The sequence below is a fragment of the Mya arenaria genome, chromosome 10 (genome assembly GCF_026914265.1).
Source record: "Mya arenaria isolate MELC-2E11 chromosome 10, ASM2691426v1".
Taxonomy (NCBI): domain Eukaryota; kingdom Metazoa; phylum Mollusca; class Bivalvia; order Myida; family Myidae; genus Mya; species Mya arenaria.
This window is the reverse complement of record NC_069131.1, coordinates 56,934,743-56,960,327: the sequence shown is the minus strand read 5'-3', so window position 1 is coordinate 56,960,327 and position 25,585 is coordinate 56,934,743. Positions and strand designations below refer to the sequence as shown.

Genomic DNA, 25,585 nt, shown 5'->3' with positions numbered 1-25,585 from the left:
ACCTCATGCGGTGCGGAAATGGCCGAGAAGATACGGATGTAATCTCGGTTAGAAATAATCCAATGAGATCACGGCTTGCATGTCTTTTTAGGCAGGATATTGTTAAGTATGCCGATAGCTCTTCACAAAGGAGATTCTTTCCTTTTTGTTATCGGATATTTCATTGGTCGGAAAATGCTTATGAATATTCAAGATTTACCAAGTATCCTTAGCCAATTTGCCCAGGGTATCATATAGGTGGGGTGCCGAGGATGTTAAAACATTGTCCTTAATAATCGTTGTGGGTACCGCCCTAGCAAGAAGTTTGTTTTAATTGCATCATTTTTAAAAAAATGTAAATTTCCATCTACCTGGTCATATGCCCCACATGAAAAGGTCTAAAACCAGTACAGAGACCACTAGCGGATTTAGAGGGGGGCGCATCCGGCGCGCGCCCCCTCTAAAATCGTCAAAGGTTACTTTTCATGTCAATTTAGGAGATAAAAAATAATAAAATACGCCCATAATGCATCATTTCCAACTACAAATTGTTAATTTTTCTTGATTGCTAAACCCCAATCCATCTGCAAACAGTTTATGCCATACACTTTCGGTTCAGAGGGAGGGGTGCATGTCAAAAGGTTGCGCCCCTAAGCTACGCCCCCTCTAACGTTGATTCCTGGATCCGCCCCTGGAGACGCCTAGTGTAAGGATTAAAAGGAGTAAATTGAACATTTTATTGTGATATTCACTCCGTAATAATTTCCTACCAAATAACCCACACTTGTTCAATTTACGGTTAATGATTGGAGCTGTCTGTAACAATAGTATTCGTTTTTACTAGGGATGCAAACGAATATTCGAATATTCGATCGAACGTTTGGTATTCGAATGTCAAAATAGGTATTCGAATATTCGATGTTTTTGTTGAATTAATAAATTAATAAACTTTTTGCCTACAACTGTCATCTTCGTCTCTCTTGTTTTTACAACGATGGACCTCTAATGCCATAGGTGTGAACTTGATGACACTATACACGCGTCATATCGGATATATCGCAGGGAACTATAAACAGTCCTCGTAATTTTGCATTTATTGGATGTTAGACAAGTGAAATAAAACACATTCCAATTATTTTGGGTACATTTAAATGACCATGCCAATTAAGGGTTTAAGAGATCGGCCTTTATACCAATGTTTTGTCTTCACTGCTAATCAAGCTTGGCGATATTGCTCAAATCGCCTTGATGATAAGAAGGACATGTGCTAGTTATGTGCTTTAAACTGTTTCCATGTTTTCAATATAACGCTGCATACATAAATTAACTGTATGGTTTAACGTTTAAGAATATATGTCCTGTATTGTTGTACAATACCTAAGGCAAAAGCGACGTTTACACATGGTGTCGTGTTCTATAAATATATATCGTAAACATCAATCCCAGAACGAAGCTGCAAGTCTCACGTTGGCGCATATCGTCATTTAACTGGGAAAAACACAATTCCCTGATCTTATTTTGCATTGTTTACAAAAATGAACGCAGAGGAACTGGTACAATTCGTTTGTTTTTATTAAAGATATATCGCTTTTTCTTGGGATATATTTTGAAAATGGGGAAATTCAGAGGCTAATTTGTGGAACTATAAGGGTCCGTCGCGTGTACCGAAAACGCCCAGGAGGGTAACAGGGCCCCCGCTCTTACGTTAGTGAATAATAATAGTTTACTACAATACTAGTTTACTACAATTCTTAAAGGTTCATTTTGGTGTTCGAATATTCGAATATTCGATCGAAAGAATTACCGAATATTCGAATATCACTTTTGCCATTCGTTTGCATCCCTAAACATAATTTAATACTTGTAAAAATAAACAAATCTGTTATATTTTTTTCAATATACAGTTTCTATGAGTCTGCATGATTTAAATAAAGTTCAAAAGTTTACTCCAAAATAATGCTTTGCAATAAACATAAAAGTAAACAAGAATCACCTCAATTACTTTTGTTATAAATGTGTCTGTTTATAACTTCAATAAGCTTTAGTCTAATAAAACCTATGTTTCCTTTACACATTTATTGATTTGAAGACCATCAGTGCCGGTATTGCTATATATAAAGTAATATTCAGTCGAACCCCGTTGGCTCGAACTCATTTAGCTCGAATTCCTCGTTGGCTCGAACTATATGTTAAAGACAGATAATTAAACTGAAGGTAAACAATCCCGCTTGGCTCGAATTTTCGAGGCTCGAGGTTATTTCGCCGGTCCATGTGAATTCGAGCCATCTGGGTCCGACTGTACGTTATGCCACACTGTTAAAGCCGGTCGCCAACTAAACATAGTTAGGATGTAACGTTTATTGCATGATTATATGACATTGCATCACTGCATCACACGTCCTTAATCATATTTGATTTTTTATTCAGTACCGCGTATTAAATCGTATGTTTTATATCCATTTATCTATCCTGGCAGGTTACAATGTAATTAACATTGAACCAACATCTACAGTTTTCTTATTCGATCGTCGATTGTCCAATAGAGTGTTTTATATTTGTTTTGAGTGAACTTGCTCATAAATTACACACCCTTCCGAGCGATACATTTTCATTTGTTGCATAACCTCAGGAACACCTTTGGAATCGCTGAGAATGGCCCCACTAAGCTTAATTTCTGTTATATTGGAACACTGACTTAAATCAATAGGTTCGTCTAAAATGATGTTAACCAGGCCCAATTTCTTTAACTTGTGAGTGAACTTTGCCCCATCTAAAATTGTCACCTCCATCGGCTGTATATTTCCTCTCATATGTTCAACGTTCAACGCCCTAAATATCTCAAAATTGGCCGGGGAGATGGTCACATGCCGAAGGTGGACGTTTCGAAAAGATAACACAGTGAGGTCCATGTATGAGGACAAGTCCAGGTGATAGTCGTCAGGGAATGTTAATGTGGCCAGTTGCAGTTTCTTTAGCTTACAACACTGACTAATATCTAGATATCCATTTAATACAATGTTGTCCAGAATGAGCTCGCGTAGCTTATTCGAAAACATTTCTCCATGGGCGAACGTCACCTTCATTGGCGGAATCGTCTCAACCAGGGTTTCACTGGTTGAAACCGAGAACTGTTCTAGCTCAGACGGGTCAATAGTCAAATGCTGCATGCGGATGTTCTGCAGAGTTATTTCAGTGAGGTCCGTAAATGAGGACATGTCTAGGTGATAGTCGTCTGGAAATGACAATTTATCCAGCTTCAAATACTGCAGTTTATCACACTCACTTATATTTAGACGATCATTTAATGTAATGTTGTCCAGAATGAGCTCGCGTAGCCTATTTGAAAACTTTTTTCCATGGGTGAACGTCACCTTCATTGGCGGAATCGTCTCAAGCAGGTCTTTACTGGTGGAGACCGAAAACAGTTCTAGCTTAGACGGGGAGATGGTCAAATGCTGTATGCGGATGTTCTGCAGTGTTATTTCAATGAGGTCCGTAAACGATGACATATCTAGGTGATAGTCGTCTGGGAATGGCAATTTATTCAGTTGCAAAACCTGCAGCTTATAACACTGACTTATATCTAGGTTTCCATTTAATATGATGTTGTTCAGAATGAGCTCGCATAGCTTATTCGAAAACTTTTCTCCATGGGCGAACGTCACCTTCATTGGCGGAATCGTCTCACGCAGGTCTTTACCGGTGGAGACCGAGAACAGTCCTAGCTTGGATGGGTCAATAGTCAAGTGCTGTATGCGGATGTTCTGCAGAGTTATTTCAGTGAGGTCCGTAAACGAGGACATGTCCAGGTGATAGTCGTCTGGGAATGACAAGGTATCCAGCTTCAAATACTGCAGTTTATTACACTGAGTTATATCTAGATTTCCATTTAAAACAATGTTGTCCAGAATGAGCTTCAGTATAGTGTTGCTGTATTGTTCCCCGTTTGCTAATGACACTTCGATTGGAGGAATCTCCTCCCACAGATCTTCACTGGTTGAGACCGAGAACAGTTCAAGCTTAAACGGGGCAATGGTCAAATGCTTGAGGTGGATGTCAAGAAGTGCTATCTCTGTGAGGTCCATGTATGAGGACAAGTCCAGGTGATAGTCGTCAGGGAATGTTAATGTGGCCAGTTGCAGTTTCTTTAGCTTACAACACTGACTAATATCTAGATATCCATTTAATACAATGTTGTCCAGAATGAGCTCGCGTAGCTTATTCGAAAAAATTTCTCCATGGGCGAACGTCACCTTCATTGGCGGAATCGTCTCAAGCAGGTCTTCACTTGTGGAGACCGAAAACAGTTTTAACTCAGACGGGTCAATTGTCAAATTCTGTATGCGGATATTCTGCAGTGTTATTTCAGTGAGGTCCGTAAATGAGGACATGTCCAGGTGATAGTCGTCTGGGAATGACAATTCATGCAGCCTCAAATACTGCAGTTTATCACACTCACTTATATCTAGACGATCATTTAATATAACGTTGTTCAGGATGAGCTCGCGTAGCCTGTATGAAAATGGTTCTTCATAATCGAATGAAACCTTCATTGGCGGAATCGTCTCAAGCAGGTCTTCACTGGTGGAGACTGAGAACAGTTCTAACCCAGACGGGTCAATAGTCAAATGCTGTATGCAGATGTTCTGCAGTTTTATTTCAGTGAGGTACATAAAGAAGGACATGTCCAGGTGATAGTCGTCTGGGAATGACAAGTTATCCAGCTTCAAATACTGCAGTTCATCACACTCACTTATATCTAGACGGTCGTTTAATATAATGTTGTCCAGAATGAGCACGCGTAGCTCGCATGAAAAGGTTTCTCCATTATCGAATGAAACTTTCATTGGCGGAATCGTCTCAAGCAGGTCTTCACTGGTGGACACCGAGAAAAGTTTTAACTCACACGGGTCAATAGTCAAATGCTGTATGCGGATGTTCTGCAGTGTTATTTCAGTGAGGTCCGTAGATAAGGATAAGTCGAGGTGATAATCGTCAGGAAGCGATACTGTGTCAAGCCTAAGTTCCTGTAGAGTTTCACACTGACTCATATCCAGATGTCCATTTAATATAATGTTGTCCAAACTCAGCGCCTGTAGTTTGTTGGTATACTGTACCCCATGCGCAAATGACACTTCCATTGGCGGATCTTTGTCACACAAGTCTTTCCTGGTGTGAACCAAAAAGCACTCCAGCTTGGCTGAGGCAATTGTCAAATGCCTGAGGCGGATGTCAAGGAAAACTATCTCAGTGAGGTCCGTGCATGAGGTCAAGTCTAGGTGATAGTCCTCAGGGAACGATAATGTGGTCAGTGTCAGTGTCTTTAACTTACTACACTGACTTATATCTAGGTTTCCATTTAGTATAATGTGGTCCAGAATGAGCTCGCATAGCTTATTCGAAAACTTTCCTCCATGGGCGAACGTCACCTTCATTGGAGGAATCTTCTCCCGCAGATCTTCACTGGTAAAGACCAAACAACATTCAAGCTTTAACGGGGCAATGGTCAAATGCTTAAGGCGGATGTCTAGCAGTTCTATATCAGTGAGGTCCGTGTAGGTGGACATGTCCAGGTGATAGTCGTCAGGGAATGATAATGCGTTCAGCACAAGTCTTTGCAGTTTATCACATTGAGATATATCTAGTTGTCCATTTAAAACAATGTTGCGCAGACTTAGCTCTAGTAGTTTGTTGGTAAATTGTTCTCCTTTTTCGAATGTCACCTTCATGGCGGGTATCTTGTCCATTAGGTTAGTATTTGTATAGACCCAGAAACGCTCTAGCTGAGCGGGTGCAATGGTTATATGACAGAGGCGAGTATTCCGTAATTTTATCCTAGTGAGGTCTGTGAAGCCGGATATGTCGAGGTGATATTCGTCCGAGAATGGTACATTGTACAGTCGCAGTTCCTGTAGTTTATCACACTGACTTATATCAAGATATCCTTTTAATACAATATTTTCCATACTGAGCTCCTTAAGTTTGTTGGTATATTGTTCCCCGTTTGCAAATGTCAACTCCATGGGCGGAATCTTACCACGCAGATCTTTCTGGGTGAGCACCCAGAATTTCTCTAGCTTAGCCGGTTCGATGGTCACATGCTGGATTCGGACGTACTGTAGTGTTATACTAGTAAGGTATTTGAAGGAGGACATGTCCAGGTGATAATCATCAGGGAAAGAAATGGTATCCAGCAGCAAATTCTGCAGTCGATCACATTGAGATATATCTAGTTGTCCATTTAAAACAATGTTGCGCAGACTTAGCTCTAGTAGTTTGTTGGTGAATTGTTCTCCATCATCGAATGTGACCTTCATGGCGGGTATCTTGTCCAGAAGGTTAGTACTTGTATAGATACAGAACCACTCTAGCTGAGCGGGTGCAATTGTTATATGCCAGAGGCGGACATTCCGTAATTTTATCCTAGTGAGGTCTGTGAAGCTGGATATGTCGAGGTGATATTCGTCAGGGAATGGTACATCGTACAGTCGCAGTTCCTGTAGTTTATCACACTGACTTATATCAAGATATCCTTTTAATACAATATTTACCATACTGAGCTCCACAAGTTTGTCGGTATATTGTTCCCCGTTTGCGAATGTCAACTCCATGGGCGGAATCTTGCCACGCAGACTTTCATCGGTGAGCACCCAGAATATCTCCAGCTGCGCCGGGGAAATGGTCACATTCTTGAGGCAGATGTTACGTAGTATTATCTGAGTGAGGTCTGTGAATGATGAAACGTCCAGGTGGTAGTCGTCAGGGAATGATAATGTGTTCAGCCAAAGAGTCTGTAGTCTATCACACTGATTTATATCTAAGTGTGCATTTAAAATAATGTTGTGCAGTCTGAGATTCCGTAGTTTGTTGGTATACTGTTCTCCATGTGCAAATGTCACATTCATGGAGGGTATCCTTCCCAGGAGTTCATCCGTGGTGAAGACACAGAACACTTCCAGCTGGCCCGGGGCGATGGTCATATGTTGCAGGCTGACATTTTGTAGTATTACTACAGTGAGGTCTGTGAAAGTTGACATGTCGAGGTGATAATCGTCAGGGAATGCTACTCTGTCCAGTCGCAGCTTCCGAAGTTTATTACACTGATTTATATTAAGCCGTCCATTTACTATAATGTTACCAAGATTGAGGTCCACTAATTTGTTTGAATACTGCTCCCCATATGCAAATGAAACCTCCATGGGCGGGATCTTGTCACGCTGTTCTTGACTGGTGAGCACCCAGAATTGCTCAAGTTGAGCCGGCGCGATGGTCACTTGCCGGAGGCGGATGTTTGCCAGTAATATACATGTAAGGTGCATGAAGGACGATACGTCCAGGTGATAATCGTCAGGGAATGAAATTGTGTCCAGCTTCAAAATCTGCAGTTGATCACATCGAGATATATCTAGTTGTCCATTTAAAACAATGTTGACCAGACTTAGCTCTTGTAGTTTGTTGGTGAATTGTTCTCCATCATCGAATGTCACCTTCATGGCGGGTATCTTGTCCAGTAGATTAGTAGTTGTATAGACATAGAACAGCTCAAGCTGAGCGGGGGCAATGGTTATATGCCAGAGGCGGACATTCCGTAATACTATCCTAGTGAGGTCTGTGAAGCTGGATATGTCGAGGTGATATTCATCAGGGAATGATAAATTGTCCAGTCGCAGTTCCTGTAGTTTATCACACTGACTTATATCAAGGTATCCATTTAATACAATATTTTCCATACTGAGCTCCAAAAGTTTGTTGCTATATTGTTCACCATTTGCAAATGTCAACTCCATGGGTGGAATCTTGCCACGCAGATCTTTCTGGGTGAGCACCCAGAATTTCTCTAGCTTAGCCGGTTCGATGGTCACATGCTGGATTCGGACATAATGTAGTGTTATACTAGTAAGGTATTTGAAGGAGGACATGTCCAGGTGATAATCGTCGGGGAAAGAAATGGTATCCAGCAGCAAAGTCTGCAGTCGATCACATTGAGATATATCTAGTTTTCCATTTAAAACAATGTTGCGCAGACTTAGCTCTTGTAGTTTGTTGGTGAATTGTTCTCCATCATCGAATGTCACCTTCATGGCGGGTATCTTGTCCAGTAGATTAGTAGTTGTATAGACATAGAACAGCTCAAGCTGAGCGGGGGCAATGGTTATATGCCAGAGGCGGACATTTCGTAATTTTATCCTCGTGAGGTCTGTGAAGCTGGATATGTCGAGATGATATTCGTCAGGGAATGGTACATCGTACAGTTGCAGTTTGTGTAGTTTAACACACTGACGTATATCAAGGTATCCATTTAATACAATATTTACCATACTGAGCTCCACAAGTTTGTCGGTATATTGTTCCCCATTTGCAAATGTCAACTCCATGGGTGGAATCTTGCCACAAAGACTTTCATCGGTGAGCACCCAGAATGTCTCCAGCTGCGCCGGGGAAATAGTCACATGCATGAGGCAGATGTTACGTAGCATTATCTCAGTTAGGCCAGTGAATGATGATACGTCCAGGTGGTAGTCGTCAGGGAATGATAATGTATCCAGCCAAAGAGTCTGTAGTCTATCACACTGATTTATATCTAAGTGTGCTTGTAATATAATGTTGTTCAGACTGAGATTCCGTAGTTTGTTGGAAAATTGTTCTCCATCTTGGAATGACACCTCCATTGCCGGAATCGTATCCAACATGTATTCGCTGGTTAAGACGCAGAACAATTCCAGCTGGGCCGGGGCGATGGTCAATTGCCTGAGGCAGATGTCTTTCAGTGTTATCTTAGTGAGGTCAGAGAATGATGATACGTCAAGGTGGTAGGTGGCACGGAATGACAATGTGTCCAGTTCCAGCTTCTGAAGTTTATCGCACTGACTTAAATCTAGGCGTCCATTCAAAACAATGTCGACCAAACTGAGTTCTCTTAGTCTGTTGGAAAACTGTTCTCCATGTGCGAATGTCACTCCCATGGGCGGGATCCTCTTCCAAAAGACTTCACGGGTCGAAACCACAAGCTGCTCCAGCTGGGCCGGGGCGATGGTCACACGCTTGAGGCCGATGTTCTGTAGTATCAATACTTTAAGATTTTCGCAATAAACGAGATCTATTTCATCGTTTCGTATTTCAAAATTGTCAAGCCATATCAGTTCCAAGGTTGTTAGAGATGTTTTGGGGAATACTTGCAGATTTGAATAGTAGGCTTTTAATGAAGTGATATTTCTTTCTTCCATTGTTTCTTTGGAATTCATATTCATTGCGCATGCGTCGTAACTCATCATTGCACAGGTTTTTGTCGTTTTTGCGTTGAATTTCAATAGATAATGGTCAACTGACATACGCTCATTATCTATATAGCTGTGCCTTAACGCAAGCTTTGGCTCAGAAACGCCATTGTTCACACATTCGTTGTACAACTGCAGCACCGTAGACTGATACTCGATGAGCTCATCGAAATAGAATGTACTCTTTCTGTAAAACGTCCGATCCATGTCCCCGAACATTTCCGCACATCGCTGGCCCTGCTCGTAATTCATGACACACAGGAAAGACATTATGTCTGGTGAAAATGTAGTTTCGAAATGGCTTTCATATGTCATCCAATCTTCACTTTCGAATTTCAATGACGAAAGATACACAGCAGCCAAGAATTCCTGGTAGGTTTTGTGTACAAAACGATACTTCGTGTTTTTAATGCTGCATTTGTGTGACCTTATAGCTGTTATCAGTCCTGAAGCTTGTAGAAGCTTATTTTCTTTGAACAAGTTCATAGTTTCCTGATCAAAACAACATTTCAAGTCGATTAACATTTGAAATGCTATTTTTCCTGTTTCATATATTGTGTCGGAGTTTGCTTTACAAGTACTGCATCGCTCGAAACATGTTGGAAGCCGCCTTTCATTTGGAGCTTGTAGTTGTGCTCGTGGCAAGCTTTCTTTATACCTCTTTTTTCCTATATCAAACATCGTTTCTAAAACGTCGGCATAAATGTGTGACCCTGTTTTCCCAAGCGTCAGCTTGCTATTACTCTTTTGTGGTGTTTCGTCGTCTATACATCGACCGTGCCAGATACAGTATAGTTGCAAACCCATGAGCGTGTTTGAGGTAAAGGACTGCAGGTTTTGCGACTCGACAGCGGCAAAGAAATCTTCGACCTTAAATACGGTTCCATAATGTGCGTTTAGACATGTGTTTGCATGTCGTAAAAGCTCTTCAACGGATTCAGCGTCCAAAACATCGACACTTAAATGCAAATACGTGTGTCTTGGTATGTCCATGTCTGCAAGTTTCCATGGCCGGCACGTAAGTACAACGCTGTATGTCCGGTTGGCTATTGGCGGTTGTAGTTTAGATATGGCAGTTTCGTCCAAACCGTCTAAAACCACCAAGCCTCTCTCTTGTGTGAACAGCTTTTTGAAGAGTTGTTTGTCATCTTCATTGTATCCCATCTCATCTTTCAAATGAATATAAAGTATTTCTTCTACGGAATTTCTTACTTCTGATGGAATAGTGGTCATGTCTATGTAAAAGAGATATTTTATGTCTTCTAAAACATCAAATGTTAGATTGTATCGTTTCCCCAAATGATTAAAAACATCTCTTTCGTTTGTTTGCGATGCGCACCATAGGACAGCTAAGAAATTACAAAAGGATGTCTTGCCTACACCCGCATTTGCTGTTAAAATTGTGAATTGTTTCTTTGTATCGTTCTTACACAACAGCGGTTCAAGAGACGTAATTGGCTGTTTCTTGGTTTGTAACGGCTTTTTATTGTCACACGTCGTTTGCGTGAAAACCTCTGACAACATTGGTGGTACGTAGAAGTCCTGAATACGAGATTCACCATTAGGAAAAAACGGCCCCATGGACAGCGTCGAAGTGGTTGTAGAATGGTGTTTTAAAAGAATTTTCTTGAGTTCTGTAACACCAAAACAAATTTATTTCATCCAATATCTAACGGCTTCAAACAAAAGCATGCCAAGTTTTGCTTACAATATAAAAATGACGTTTTGAACTTTGTTAAACGCCTCCATTGTACCAGACAACATGTTTTCATATGTTAACCTTGAATTTTCATTGATATAGCGCAGTCGACATCATAAGTTTCGGTTTCAATACAGATAAAATTTTAACAGAGATTGTATAAACACCTACAGAGGAATCACAATAGATATATGTATTAAGGTATTTCAGCCAACATATATACAGCCGTTGTTGTCAATTACAAAATAGGTTTTAGTTTACTTTTTACTGATACCGTTTTAAAATAAAGTCGTTTCCTCAATATGACGACATCATATAAATTATCCTAATTCTAATTTGAAAACAAATAAAAGAATGTATGAATTATATTTTTAGACGATTTCGAAATGTCAACCAGTTCGAATACTCTTGAATATATATTTTCTGCATTGCATGACTTACAATGGAATACTAATGATATTCAGATTTTGAATATCAACATCCATTAATTAACTTTACATGGATAATCATTTTATCTATGCTGAAAGATTTCTTGTATTATCATTGAAATAAATAAACGTACGTAAAAAAGAAACTTACCTTTCTTAAACTCGTTAAAGCTCTGCTGGTCAGCATCAACCTTGTTATCGATTATCGGCTGCAATGTACTCTCTTGCTGAGTTACCTCAACCTTCTTTTCACCGACCAAATCACCAATGTTACGTTTATGTACTTCAACCTGTGTTTCAATGTCCTGCTGCATTTCTTGTAGCTTGCTGATGTTGTCAGTCAGTGCTTCAGAGTCCATGGAAGAGTTGAGGCGTTTCAATGAAGTTACTACATCTATTATGGCATCGAGCACGTCCGTCCTCTCGATATGCAACTGGTCAAGCTCCAACTGTAACGTCAGATAGACAAAATATGTTAAATGTTGGAGGAAGATCGAAATGAATTCCACAAAGAAGTCACAGAAAGCAATACTTTTAAGAGTTATATAAATGTTAATATTTAGACGAATTTTATGAAAAGATCTGTTTCTTGTATAATTTTATTAAGATTATTGCTCGATTGACGTGGATTACAAAAATATACTGATGTCGTAGTTTAACTTTTGTTCGGCACAATCACGTAACTTTTCTTTCGCTAAGGAATCAATATCTTACCATACAGCAATAAAATATCAAAATCGATGTACTCACGGAAAAGTATAAAAAATAAATAAATACTTACTTTAAAAGTTGGACAGCTATAAACATCAGTGTAATTTAATCATTGACAATTTATTATTTGTCTAAACCTCAAATATTTATGCATATGAACCAATGTTTTCAACTGCAGATAAAGGTCACAAAATCAGTCTCAAAACAAAATCTAATGCATGAAACGCCTTCAGAGAAAAATGCAGGAAATGAGAAGGAACGAAAATCATGGACGCCAATGCGTGCAATAGTACCTTGTTCAATACATCTAGCGTACACTGTGCAGAAGAATTCGCTGCAATGTGCTGTGGTATATTAAACAATGCTCGCATGTCTCCAAACCATTGCTTAAGCTCATCGTCGGTGACCTCAAGTTTTGATGCGTGGCGTACTTTCCGTCCAATTTCGCGAACCTGTATGTGTATGTGTTATTTAAAACCTGATTGAAAACAACAATACAATACAATAAATAAGCTATTTATATTAATGGATTGAAGCTTAATCAAAATAAAAAAGTTTACCTTGGTTGCAACGTTGACCGTGTTTGCTAGGTCGGGGATATATTTCTCAAAAAGGAGACAGTTGATAAGAACACTGACAAAGCCGTCCAAATCTGTTTCATCAGATGAGCTGATCGGTTCATATCCTTCTGGTGGCATAAATGCTTTAGCTACTTCCCATGCATTTGAGCACCAATCGCAGGCGTTTGTATTTCGCCATGATGGACCCTTAAATCTATGCTGATTTATAATTGACTGTCTCAGTTCATCGCAAACCTTGTTCGGGCACGGACGATATGTAACAGATTGGTGCAATTTGCAGATTCCATGATTACAAATTTTGTTTTGTGGGTCACATGGTACAATTTCTGCAGTAGAACACGCAGAACAGTTGCTTCCTTGCGGGACTTGGCCGTTCTTCCACGTTTCCACGGTATTTTCTACTAATGGTGCAAGTCCACGTTTGGTTATGATCAATCCAACCGAGACTTTTAGCCAGTTAGTATTTTCTTTTCGTTCAAACCATTTTGCACAATCTTCCAATGACGCCATCTTAAATCCTATGTGTCGCCCATGCAGGATCCTCCTTCGATAAAACGTTACCTATTTGTCTGTAAAAATATCATTAACAATAAAAAAAGGAAATTAAAGAAATAAATTTACTGCAAATGAAGTTTTGATATTCTTTAATAGATAAAGTTATCTTAAAATGATGATTGAAGACGTTACTTGCAAGAACAGGTTGAAACGATTTTGAGTTTGTTCACTGCAAACAAATTGCTTGAACAGAGATAAAAATCTTCAATACTACATTTTTTTCAATGTTCCATATTTCAGTTTTTTGTGAAATGGGATATAAGACCACCTTCGGAGCATGCCGAAATACGTCAATTTTGCCGCCTAAAGTAATTGCAAGTTTAAGTTTGTTTGTAAACACGTCAAAATCTGTGCGTCATCAATGCCGCGCTTCACATGACCGATTATATAAACTAACCTAACTTAAGCATAATTCTAAAACAATGAACGTAATACAACAAAAAATATTTGAAAAAAATGCAATACAATTTGGTCATTCGCAACAACTTAAAACGTGTAGGGTAGGAAGAACAATAAATTATTCGGCTGACTTTTGTGACTTCAGCTCAAACGACGATTTTGTAGCGGATATGGACGTCATTTGAGAAATTTGTTACTAGACCGTGCATCAATTCCAATATGGGCTGCTGAATACAAGAAATGATTTAAAATGTTGCCTGTCTAGTTTTCATTGTGTTATTTTATGTAAATTTCAATCACAATGAATGTTATATGAGGGCAATACTAAAACTTGACGTCTTGAAACATAAGTAACAGGGGTGCATAACTTTTCGTGACAGTGCCTAAGAGTTAAAATTTATGCCCTTTGCACAGTTTCATATGCCATTTAAAATATGTCGAATTTCATCTGTCAAATTTCGGCCAGATGCTTGTGAGTTAAGCAGTGGACAAACAGTTTGCATAAGTTAAATAGAAAAGGCGAGATCAGTTAATTAATGGTAAAAAAGTGTTAATAATTATAAGCAGTGTGTTGTCATTTCTGACTTTGCGACGGTAAATACGAATGGTGACTGTGCATTTATAATGTTAACACAAATATGTACACGTTTTTACACAAACATTCGTCAGACATTGTTTTCATGGCATTCTAATGAACGACATTGTGATAATGAAAGGTACATATTATTCTTGAGTTAATCTAAATCATTGAAAAATATGGCACGGTACTAGATACATGATTTTAATGTAGTTAAAGTATTTTTAAAACTGTTCTTACATTAATAACATTAGCATCACTGAATACCTGAGCAAAAGCATGCAACCAGTAACCTACCGTAACCATAAAACATGTTTACACAATAACCCTGCATAAATATGATTTTTCAACATATAAGTATCTACAACTGAATGGCCAAGATAAAGCCAGAACTCCATATGACTGCTTTTGCCAGTTAAAGGACTGTTATTCAAAACTGTTGGTTTAAAAAGCACGGGTATGTATAAATATCGATATAAAAACTACACAAACAAGCACAAAAGTCGAAAGTTTAAACATTAGGCCCGTTTGATGGCACAGGGTCAGCACCAAAGACATAGAACACAAAAACAAACACATAGAACAACAGCACCAAACTCCCAAACAGTACATAACTATATGCTATATAAAACAACAAACACCACGTGAATGGAATGTGTTTTACGAATGCCCTTGGCAGAATTGTCGTTGTAAAAAAAAGTACAGTTGTTTGTCAATTATGGTTGTATTGCTGCAAACGAAACCAAAATAAGCGATGCAAGCAAAACCAAAATAAGTAATGCATCCGAAATAAACATAAGCTGTGCAAGCAAAATCAAAATATGATCTGAAAGGAAAACCACAATCTTCTTAGCGACTCCATGCTCTCTATCAAATGCATAATTTTATAGATAAATACTGAAACAAATCTAAAAAATTAACTTACATAAGTTTCACATTTCAGTGCTTTCAGATTACCGTCAGCGCACGCCTTTGAGTGGCTGTTTGATGTCCGGGATTTTATAGATCACGCTATCAATCCGCTATCTATTTAGTACATTCGTATCACGTCACGAGGAGTTAATTAACCTTGACAATAGTATTTTTGTTATTTAAGGCGATATATGCACACATTGTTTGCTTTTGAACTCATCGTAAGATCATCATTTATCTTTACTGCTATATCTATACGTGCCTGCTATTTACCTCTCCCGAGAGAGATCTTTTAACACTGTTTCTAAATAAGATTGTTTGCTATTTCACCAATCCCATCTATATTGTTTATGTTCTGATTATTACCAATGCGATGCTTTGCTATTGAACTGTTCCGATAGATTCTTTCATCGCTCACCTTATTTTCCTTTTCTCCCTGCCCCACTCCCCTGCCACCATCGTTTGAATACAAGCTAAACTAAGGAGGCTATTTCGTATTTTTAAAAACAAAATTCTCTTTCATTAAAAATGAAAAAGTATAAAGGTCAAGTCTTAGTTGTTACTCATGTTTATTCAGCTTTACCAATGTTTATATCTAGAACAACTGTGGACGAATTCTTTACCAACTCTAAAATAGACCTTGCAGTAAGACATTGTAATCCCATCAGCCAACACTGCTACGAATATCTACTGTGCACTGTGTAAAGGCCAAACAGACATTTATACGAGAGAAAACAACATATAAAACAACACAGACAAATCACACAGACATCAACACATTTGTATTAACAATTGTTCGGTTACAGCGTTGGTCTCACTGGTAGGTTTTGTTTGTCTACTCGATTTACAGATTGTTGAGTTATTTATAGTGTTATGAGAGTGTGCTAGTAAAGCTAGCCGATGCCAAGAAGTACAAGTAAAAAAGACTCATTCATGTATTTTTTCATTACAAAATAAAGTTTGGCAAATCACTAAAAACGGACGGCTGAGGCCATTTAAAAACTGTTGATATATGCTCAAATACGGTCTTTGAAGTCCACAATTTTGAAATGCGTTACTAATGGAACTAATGGTTGTAATTTGGGGACACCAGGCTCATTATTGTTGGACGGATTCCTTGAAACGAAAACCTTTAAAGGATGTTCACAGTTCATAGTGTCATGCATGCGAAATTGCTATTCAACTATTTAACTAACACTTGGTTTCTCTTGTATAAAATTATGTTGTTAACCTTAGTAAAAGCAAACACATCAAGGACAAATACATTCTTAGCTTACCTGTGCACATTTTAGAGATATCTAGATGCTGAGCCATGTAAATATAAATGAGTTAGTCACGTGCTGATAAAATAACTGATGCAAGTGTCATTTTGTTGCCATCGTCGTGTAAGTCGTACCTTCGTGATTTGCTGTAAATCGGTTATCTAACAAGGTCGCGTTTATATATACATATAATATAATATTTATAGTTATATCGCTAGGTCATGAAGTATAACGTTTGCAACAATAACACATTGAAAACTTGTAAAACAAGTCCCATTTGCAATTATATTCAGAAACGTATTTCGATTGGTCTTATAAATATGTCGACTGGTAAACGCACGGATAAAACTGTGTTTAAACTTGCAATGTTTTTGCTGTTGTTTTTGAAAACGCTTACAGTAAAATTGCTTTAAATATAATTAAAACTCCGATTGCATTACCATCATTGCAACAACTGTGTATGTTTAAACTCTAATTCATTCAATCGAGTAAGGAATATTATTACGCCAAAACACGTCTATTTAAATACTCATCTCAATGTTTTAGCTAGAAAAAATGATAATCACGAATACGTCCTACATATTATCTCAAACGGAATGTGTCTGCTTATTCACGTCAAAAGTTCCGAATTAAAATTCTTCGGCACTTGGCGTTGTTATTGATTGAAAGGACAATTCGTGTCGTTAGTCGTTTGAAAGGTAGTTGTAAAAGTCATTCCAGACTCTGTATAAATGAAAAGGTTCTGGCCTTTCTGTATGCTAGCTATGCCTATGTTCAGTAGTTAATAATTACCATTAATGAAAAATCGTTCGGGTCTTGTCTGTTTTGAATCCCTTAAAGGGTATGTCTGTTTACATTATACAAGTAAGCAAGAACACTACAGTACTTTTGAAATTAAAGCCAAGATGGATTACGTGGTGTGTGAATACATATGACATAACATGACATTGATTAGCACGCTAACAAGGTCCATCCAAATATATCGTGCGTGTTATCTCACTATCAGGTATAACCTTCCACAGTCGGGTACGAGTACATGCTGATATGATACACTCAAGCCACATTGTAGTGAAATGTGTCAAGGAGAACATGAAGGTTACAGCCACCATGGTGAACTATCTTACAACATTAAAACAAAGCATACCTTTGTCCCATTTTTCAAACATTAGCTATACTATAATAACGATCGATAAATTACCAACTTGTGATTTCCTAACGAATCGTCCATTTTTCTGATATTGAGATCAATATTGGTACATTACAAAATAGTTGTTGATTAAACGAAACTTTCGAATTCCAAATTTCTACTATAGGGATGTCAATTAATGCATTTAACAAGCTTCCTCAAAAATGCGTCCATTGTTTAAAAAGTGAAAGAATCTAACTGCCAAAAAACGTTTTTAAATTTAGTTATACTCATATTGAAAACACTTACCAAAGAAAAGTCTACAAACGGATTATGCCTTAGAAATAACGCAATACTTGTCAAAATATCCTCTAATGTATATGAATACACAACTTTCAGTGTTAATTGTTGATAATGTGAATATACATATTTCCTTACGATTCCGTGTGAACGTACAATTAGGTTGGAGACATTTGACCGTACAGCATTATTTGTATGCACTTTATACATACTATTTAACCATTTTAAGGAACAATGCATTATATATTGAGTTTAAATGGCATTCCGTAGACGTGCAATTTCTGATTATTTCTTTATTCTTTGTACAGTCTTTTTCACAAAGTAAATGCAAGAAAGGATGCCTAGATTTTTGCATGTTGTATATAGCCAGTCTCGTTCAGCATGCTTTGGATCTGTAGCGGTGTTTAACAATTACCTTCTACTTGCATATATTACTGTTGACCAAAAGACCATCGGTATAACAATAAACGTTTACTTGTTTATATTGCTGTTAATCTGTAGACTATCAATATTCTTTTGGTGTCAGCAGTTCAAAAAAAAGTTGTGAAGACGGTGTCAGCTCGATAACGTTTAGAACATGACAGGTTTTTGGCCATAAAATGTTTTGAAGTCACTAGGTAGATGGTAATGATAGATATTTATGTTGTTTGAAGAGCTTTGGTTTTACAAAAGCTCAAGACCAAAAGCCAAGACTTCATGCATATGGTTCAGATCTGTTAGTCAAAAGTCAAGACTGAGTGTAATTAATAGTTTTTAAACGCTGATCGAGATAAATTTGCATTGATTATTCAAAGTCAAGTATACTGGCCATAATTTGGGACCTTGTAGAGATATGCATGCAGTAAAATCATTCGGATCAGTTTAATAAAAGCCATCTGCATGGATGCCATAATAAACATGTTCCTAAGCCAAGTCTGCATGTAAACCATAATGAACAGTTATTTATAAACCAGGTATACATGGTTACCAAAGTGATCAGTTCTAGATAACTAAATGAAGAGTTTTTCATAAGCCAAGTCTACATGATTTCCATCATGGGTATGTATTCATGAGCCAAGTCTCTATGGCTTCCATAATGAAAAGTTCTTCATAAACCATTTCTACAAGGTTACAATAGTGTCAATTTTCCCGTCCGATTTCAGTAGAAATTTTAAACACTTATTCAAACTGCATGAACCTTTTTAATAATGTGGGTTTGATTTCTTACTAAACATATTAGTAATCAGAGAGCAATGCCCTTTTAGATACTACCAAAAGTATGTGGGATCACAACGAACACAAATTTAACCTCACACACCTAATGGTAAGCTTATTTCTGGATCTGATATCTTAATAAAGTTTTTCAGTACTACTTCAATTCAACGGTAGAGGTAATTGGACGTATTTGTTTCCTGAAGTGACACAAGGTGTAATTGGCACTACTGAAACCCTTTGTTTGACGATTGGGACGCTCTGAATGTACAAACGGTATGCATGAAGACTACAGTTATCATCTTGTAATATTTTATTGCCATGCTTGCTGCATTATGGATTTTGCACATTTATGTGATAGTTTGTGCCACATGCGTCATCTTCAAGCACAATTTGTGTATTTGTAATTTACATATACAAAGAAATATATTGAAGACATCAATTTTATGAAATACAACATAAATTTCTGGATTGACTGATACATCTTTTTTTAACATAACAATAAATTTATGCAATTAATGTATTACAAATAATATTTTATAGTCACATATTTACCAAGACGGCGTCCTATATGGCCGCCAAAATAAGCATCAATTAATACAGACTAAATAAAACGGGCACAACCGTTTACATTTGTATAAATCAATGGCATTTTAATCCAATTAATGTAAAGTTTAAGCTCAAACAAATTGAAACAGAAACATTTCTTCGATATATTGGTAGATAATAATACGCTTTATGACATACAATACTACTTTAAAAGATTACCTGTAGTTATCTCTTAATTTTTTTTTGACGTTAACAAATTCTGTAAATATCAATGGGTCCAAACCGTCACTCCATACCGTTGTTTCGCTTGATATTTGTAACGTCTAGCAAAAACTTTAACCAGCGCGATCATGGAACAAGCATATGCTACAAGCGGGAAATATCTTTTAATGAAAGAAATATATTTCTAGATGGGTTGCACTTTCAAATACTTTTCAACTGTTGATTTGTATACGAGAAAAAAAAATAACCAGTTTTCGCGAATTGTTTATACTTAATGCTTATTTTGTGGAGCCGTGGCCAAAATTGCAAGCACCAAGAAAAGTAACGATGTATTCTCGGTTAGTACACTTGATTTTCAAAGCAATTTAAGGAATTTCTGCAAAAAAGAGAACTGACGAACGAAGCAAAAATGTGCTTTGTTGTCTGCAATATGTGCTAGATCTACCAGCTATGGAAGCACGTTACCTGGAGAAGTACAGTATAACATTCACAACATGCCAAAGTCTTACAAATCCGTTCAGTCACAAGCACATCACGCAGAAGTGCAGATACCGCCTTCTAACGTGTCATGGAATATCTGCAAGATCGTGTTAGTGACCAATGACAATTTCCGATTTTGTTCATCAGATGGAAGAGCTTTTTGGAGAAGAAGCAGTACGGTGTACATGAAAAGAAATGATTGACTTTTTGGCTGTAAAATCGTTATATCAGAACCTGATAGGAAACAAAATGTGATTACATTTAAAGGAGCTGCTGATTCCATTTTGCATTAGTTTAACAAGAACTGAACAACTCAACAAAGGCCAATAATGAAATTGAGAAAAATGCAGTCATCAAAACAGCTGCAAAGCTTATCATAAAAGTCATGCAATTTAATATGGAAATATACCCTAGCGCAGATGAAATGAGACCAACAAAACATATATACCACCAAGTCTAATGCTATTTCTTGAATATCTGGTAACAAGCAAAAATGCAGACAAAATTATAATTGCGATAGGACAAAGTATTAAACAGAGTGCTATACCAAGCGGGAACCTCGACCTGGTTGTACCATTGCATCAACACTTTTGAACAAAGTTTGTTGTGAATACCGTGAACACTTTAGGATTAAATCATCTGCATAAAGAGGTGCAAAAAGGAAGCTGCAGCTGCCACTAACTGGAACCCTGAAAAGAAAAAAAAGAAAAGAACGCCCGTGTATCAACACCTTTGGTGCATCGCTATTCCAAAATTTATGCAAAAAGCTACAGAAACAAGCTCAGTAGCAAAAAGTTTAAACATAGACCCGGTTTAGTGGCACTGGGTAAACGCCAACGACATAGAACATGAAATCACAAACAAGAAACATAGAAGAACAGCACAAAACTCCACAAAGTCTAAAATAGGTTAATGATGGGACCTATCAGAGTCTTGGGCAATTGGTAAATATATCAAGAAACGCAATGTCCTAGCTGGTCAGGCTTCTTGCAAACAACACCAACTGGATGCCATCCGGGGAAATCACCTGTTTTGTTCCTTCCAATAATCGATCTGAATCCCAGTGATTTGACGTGTATTTACTCTACACATGACTTTGTTGCCACACAAGCGAAAATCTTTTTGGTCTCACCTATCGTTATATTTGATCAACAACTTTATTGGAAGGCAGTGCAAATGGTCCTGAACGAAGCAGTAAACAGTACACTCAAGGCTACGGTAAAAAGGTAAGGTTCCATACTCAAATGAGTTTTCTTGGTTGCATAGCATAACAATGGCTGGCAAATGTTGATAAAAACGGTTTACTCAAAACACAATGACTCCCATGCTAAGACGCAAAGCAGATTCCAGGGCTTTCAGAGGACATATTCTTGTAGATAGCGCACGTATTATGCTTCTTGTTGCAAGGGCCACTGGCCACTCAGAGTGATGTTTCCAGTGAATCAGTGGCGCATAGTGTTTCACCAGAGATGACTCATGAGCTCCAGGTTGTTAAGAATCTAAAGACTTCGATTAACAAGGTTTAACAATGATAAATATCATATGACATCAGCCGCACTCTTGACAGGTTATGTCTCAACCTGATTTATTTCATAAAATAGCAAGACAAAGACAAAATTCGATGCTTCTAATGTGGGCAAATAAATGAATGAGTTTGATACAAAACCTTACCTTAAACATTCGTAGATGCATTTTATGTTCGCTTAACATGGACAGTTCTATGAATGTGATTATAAAACTAGCAACTTCAGTATTATCTTAGTATTTAGCACGTGTTTTAGAATATATATACATTCAGTTGAGCAGTTTAATCTATGGACACAGTGCTTCTAAAATTAAGGACTTAAAAGATGCATTAGGAATGTTTCTTGGTATTATATGAAAACATTACAAAATTTCGTAACTTTACTTAAGAATTGAACATTATTTTTCTGCGTTTCATTGATGTATGAAAAGTCGAAAAATAACACCTTATTTGCATAAACACCGAAGATGTTTTTGTATAAATTAGGTGTAATTTTTCCGACACTTCATACATCAATGAAAGCAGAAAAATAATATTCAGTACTTATAATTACAACTAAAAAAAAAGATCATTTTTATTTTGCTATTATCCAAGAATCGCCATTCATCACTCGATAATTCCAAGTAGCATGTAGCCTTCCCACGCGTATGAATACATCGTCGACTTGGAGACACGTGCGGCTAAATTTAGAAGCAATGAGACCAGTAATGGCTGCCGACTCCGTATTTTTACCATTTCGAAACGGATTAACAGCACTATTCAGCTAAGATATTTACGAAAAGGCGACTTGATTAAGCTCAAAAATATATCTTCAATTATTCATTGCCTTAGACAATATAATACCATTGAATCTACTGCCCTGTTGTTTATATTCATGAATGGTTGGCATGTCTTTACTTTCATTAAGCTGTCGACCTAGATCTAAACTCGTGCCTAGCATTCCACAAAGGTCTTCGTGAACGCTCCAGTCAAGCATAGTATTAAGGTAAGAGTATATCTGGTCTGGACAATTTTGTATTTCTTATTTTCGGCTTAAACGAATCTTGCTCCGAAAATGGAACACAAAAATATGCATTTTAGCTCATTCTACATTGTAAGAGAAAGCAATTATCTTTAGTGACGCACCACTTAGAAACTTGATCGCATCTCATATCAGAACGGTAATGCACCAGTCAATTGTAACTACGCCGTGTTTTTACCTTCAGGTGTCCCCGCAGTGCCGGGTGAATGCAGTGGTTTTGCCTTCGCACCAAAAATAGCGGGGAATGGTCCTTATTTAGGGTCCCTGGGGTGTGGGGGCATTTGGGGAGGATTTAATCAGTAGTTCGTCCCGGCAGGGCGGGGATTTTAACCGTGCTCTTGTCCGGATCGAAAGTCAAGGTCCCCTCTAATCCCCGGACCTCGGGGGGGGGCTGGTTACAATTGACTGGTGTATAACCAGTTAGCAGAGCTCCAACTGTGCAATATCTAGCGTGCTCATTAAGTTCAATATAATCACGCTAGTAAACGTCCGTTGTCGCATAATACGATTTATTCCATTGAGACGGCGAGGGAATTCGCATGGAAGTTATGCGGTTTCGATCATCTTCCGAGTACTTGACCCTTGACTTATTCGAATATTTACTATATGTATAATTGGAAAATAATTGAATTATGTAGTTGTCAGATAATTCGGTATAATTACTTTACTATATTACCTTAAATTTTACATTGCGTGTTTGCAATCCACATATAAATATAGACCAGGCCGAATACAGCCGACAAGGACGAGCTTAGCATGGTTACTAGACTGCTGGACATATGATCGAGATTTTAAATGGTAGGTGATTATTTATTTTTTATCACACCCAAATGTATTGAAATATTTCTAAAGCAGTTTAATATACTGTTTGTAAACTTTACCAATTCTTTGTTTATTGTATGCAGTTTAAGTTTTCATGAGCACGACGGTCGTCAACATTTTTATTAAAATGCTCAATCAGCTTCTTTTTCTAAACAGTTTTCATGAAACCTAGTGAGTGTATCAATATTTAATTACGGTCAAGTAAATGGCAATGGAAAAAAATAATAAAATAATTTTATAATGTAAGTGTTTTAAATGTTAGACAACACATTTTAAATTCAATATTCATAAACTTAAGATTGAATGTATACTAGTTTTAGTTTTTCGTTGATACAGGGCATTCAGGCTACGTGTGTGTATAAAAATAAAACTACTCTCCTTCAAAAGTTCTCCTCCTTGGTTAATATTTCAACTTTACGGAATTTATAGAACGATGCGTGAAATTATGACCCAAGATTGCATCGTTAAAATACAAGCAAATCTTAAATATTCTGTAGAATCTAAAAGTAGCATTAGTCTTTTCTATACTAAGCAATATTTTCATCTTTTTTCTGTCAAAAAAGTAATTTAGAAATTAACGTTACTAATTTGCTTGTTTACATTGGTTTGACCCGTGGTGACCTATGGGAGAACCCTTTGAAATCACGTGATTCCCACCCTGATAATATGAATTCGCATTATGCAGATGGACAAGAGATGTGTCCATTGATCTATTAATTTTGAATGCAAAGAAAATAAGGGCATTTCTCTTAAAGCATGTAGCTACTGGTAACATATAAATAGGTGTAAATCATATAGAGTTAAACATGATTTTCATACATATATAGAACTTTACTTATTTTTTCCACGGTTGAACCTGAGGATTAATTTGACCAAATGAAAATATAAAATAGACACCAAAACATGTTTTGACATCATAATAACGCGGATTATTTTAATCATTTCATAGTAACTAACTAACTATGATCTTGTTGACTCCAAATCAAATCAAACACCACAATTGCAGACGTAACCGGTGTCAATACTATGTGTTCAGTAAAATACTCTGCTGACATGAACTTTCTCGGGTAAATAGTATATGCTATCATCCTCAAAGACATCTGATATTTGTATATTATCATATTTTTAGTTTAAACATATTTATTTTACAACGATGGTGAAACAAGTTATTACAACATTATATTACTGACTCTCGTTGGCCCGATTTTGCGCGAGAGTGTGGTCTTCTGTTGTGGGGGAAACCGGAGAACCCGGAGAAAACCCACTTATCATATTTTTGCAGATATTATCAAGATCTGGATCTTCCAAATAGTGTTTTGGAAAAAGAGATGTACATACTATGCAAGATGGGGCTATTGTTGATGTAAATGGGCACCAAGTTCACCGACGTGCGTTGCAAACCATTTTATTCAATATTAATTACACAGTGTTATGTAAATCATTTTGATGTGCAATACTTGCATGCAAGCTATGAGAATATTTCCACACGAACAAAAGAGGGACACATGATAGGAGTCCCTTTAACTGAATATAATGATTAGTAAGGAAATTAAGTAAGTAAAGTACAATGCAAATACATAAGTGAAACCACTTGTTTGTTAGCAGTTAACCTTGATCAAGCATTTTTTTAAAGTATGTCCAGCCCAACCAGATATGTCATATAAACTTTGTATGTTGATATGCTTATTTGATTTGAAAAAAATAAACAGTTTTATCCCATTACTTGCATACAAATTTACCCTTGCAGAGTATCCAATTAACTTTGCTTTATTGTATCATTCGACCACATATTTTTATATACGGTAAATTCGTCTCGTGACCAATATTGCGGACAATTCCGTAATAATTCGAGACTATTTAAAGTATATATTCCCTTCAAATAGTAAATCTTATTTAAATAACTGTACCAAGCTATAAGATCAAACACAGGTTCTTTGTTTCAATTTTTCATCAAATTAATTGGTCAATGAC

The 25,585-nt window shown here is 37.3% G+C and overlaps 1 protein-coding gene and 1 long non-coding RNA gene across 2 annotated transcripts; one reads left to right on the top strand and one right to left on the bottom strand.

The window, feature by feature from the left end:
• Nucleotides 1–2,528: 2,528 nt before the first annotated feature.
• Nucleotides 2,529–15,169, bottom strand: LOC128204843 (uncharacterized). Its single transcript, XM_052906251.1, has 5 exons — nt 15,130–15,169; nt 12,653–13,242; nt 12,386–12,544; nt 11,533–11,830; nt 2,529–10,888 (listed from the first exon to the last, which is right to left on the bottom strand). The coding sequence occupies exons 2-5, from the start codon at nt 13,181–13,183 to the stop codon at nt 2,529–2,531; spliced, it is 9,348 nt and encodes a 3,115-aa protein (XP_052762211.1). The 5' UTR covers nt 13,184–13,242; nt 15,130–15,169.
• A 5,603-nt stretch (nt 15,170–20,772) lies between these two features.
• On the top strand, nt 20,773–23,566 carry LOC128206811 (uncharacterized). Its single transcript, XR_008256591.1, has 3 exons — nt 20,773–21,472; nt 22,679–22,756; nt 23,513–23,566. It is a non-coding gene; the product is annotated as an uncharacterized LOC128206811 (long non-coding RNA).
• The last annotated feature ends 2,019 nt before the right edge of the window (nt 23,567–25,585 follow it).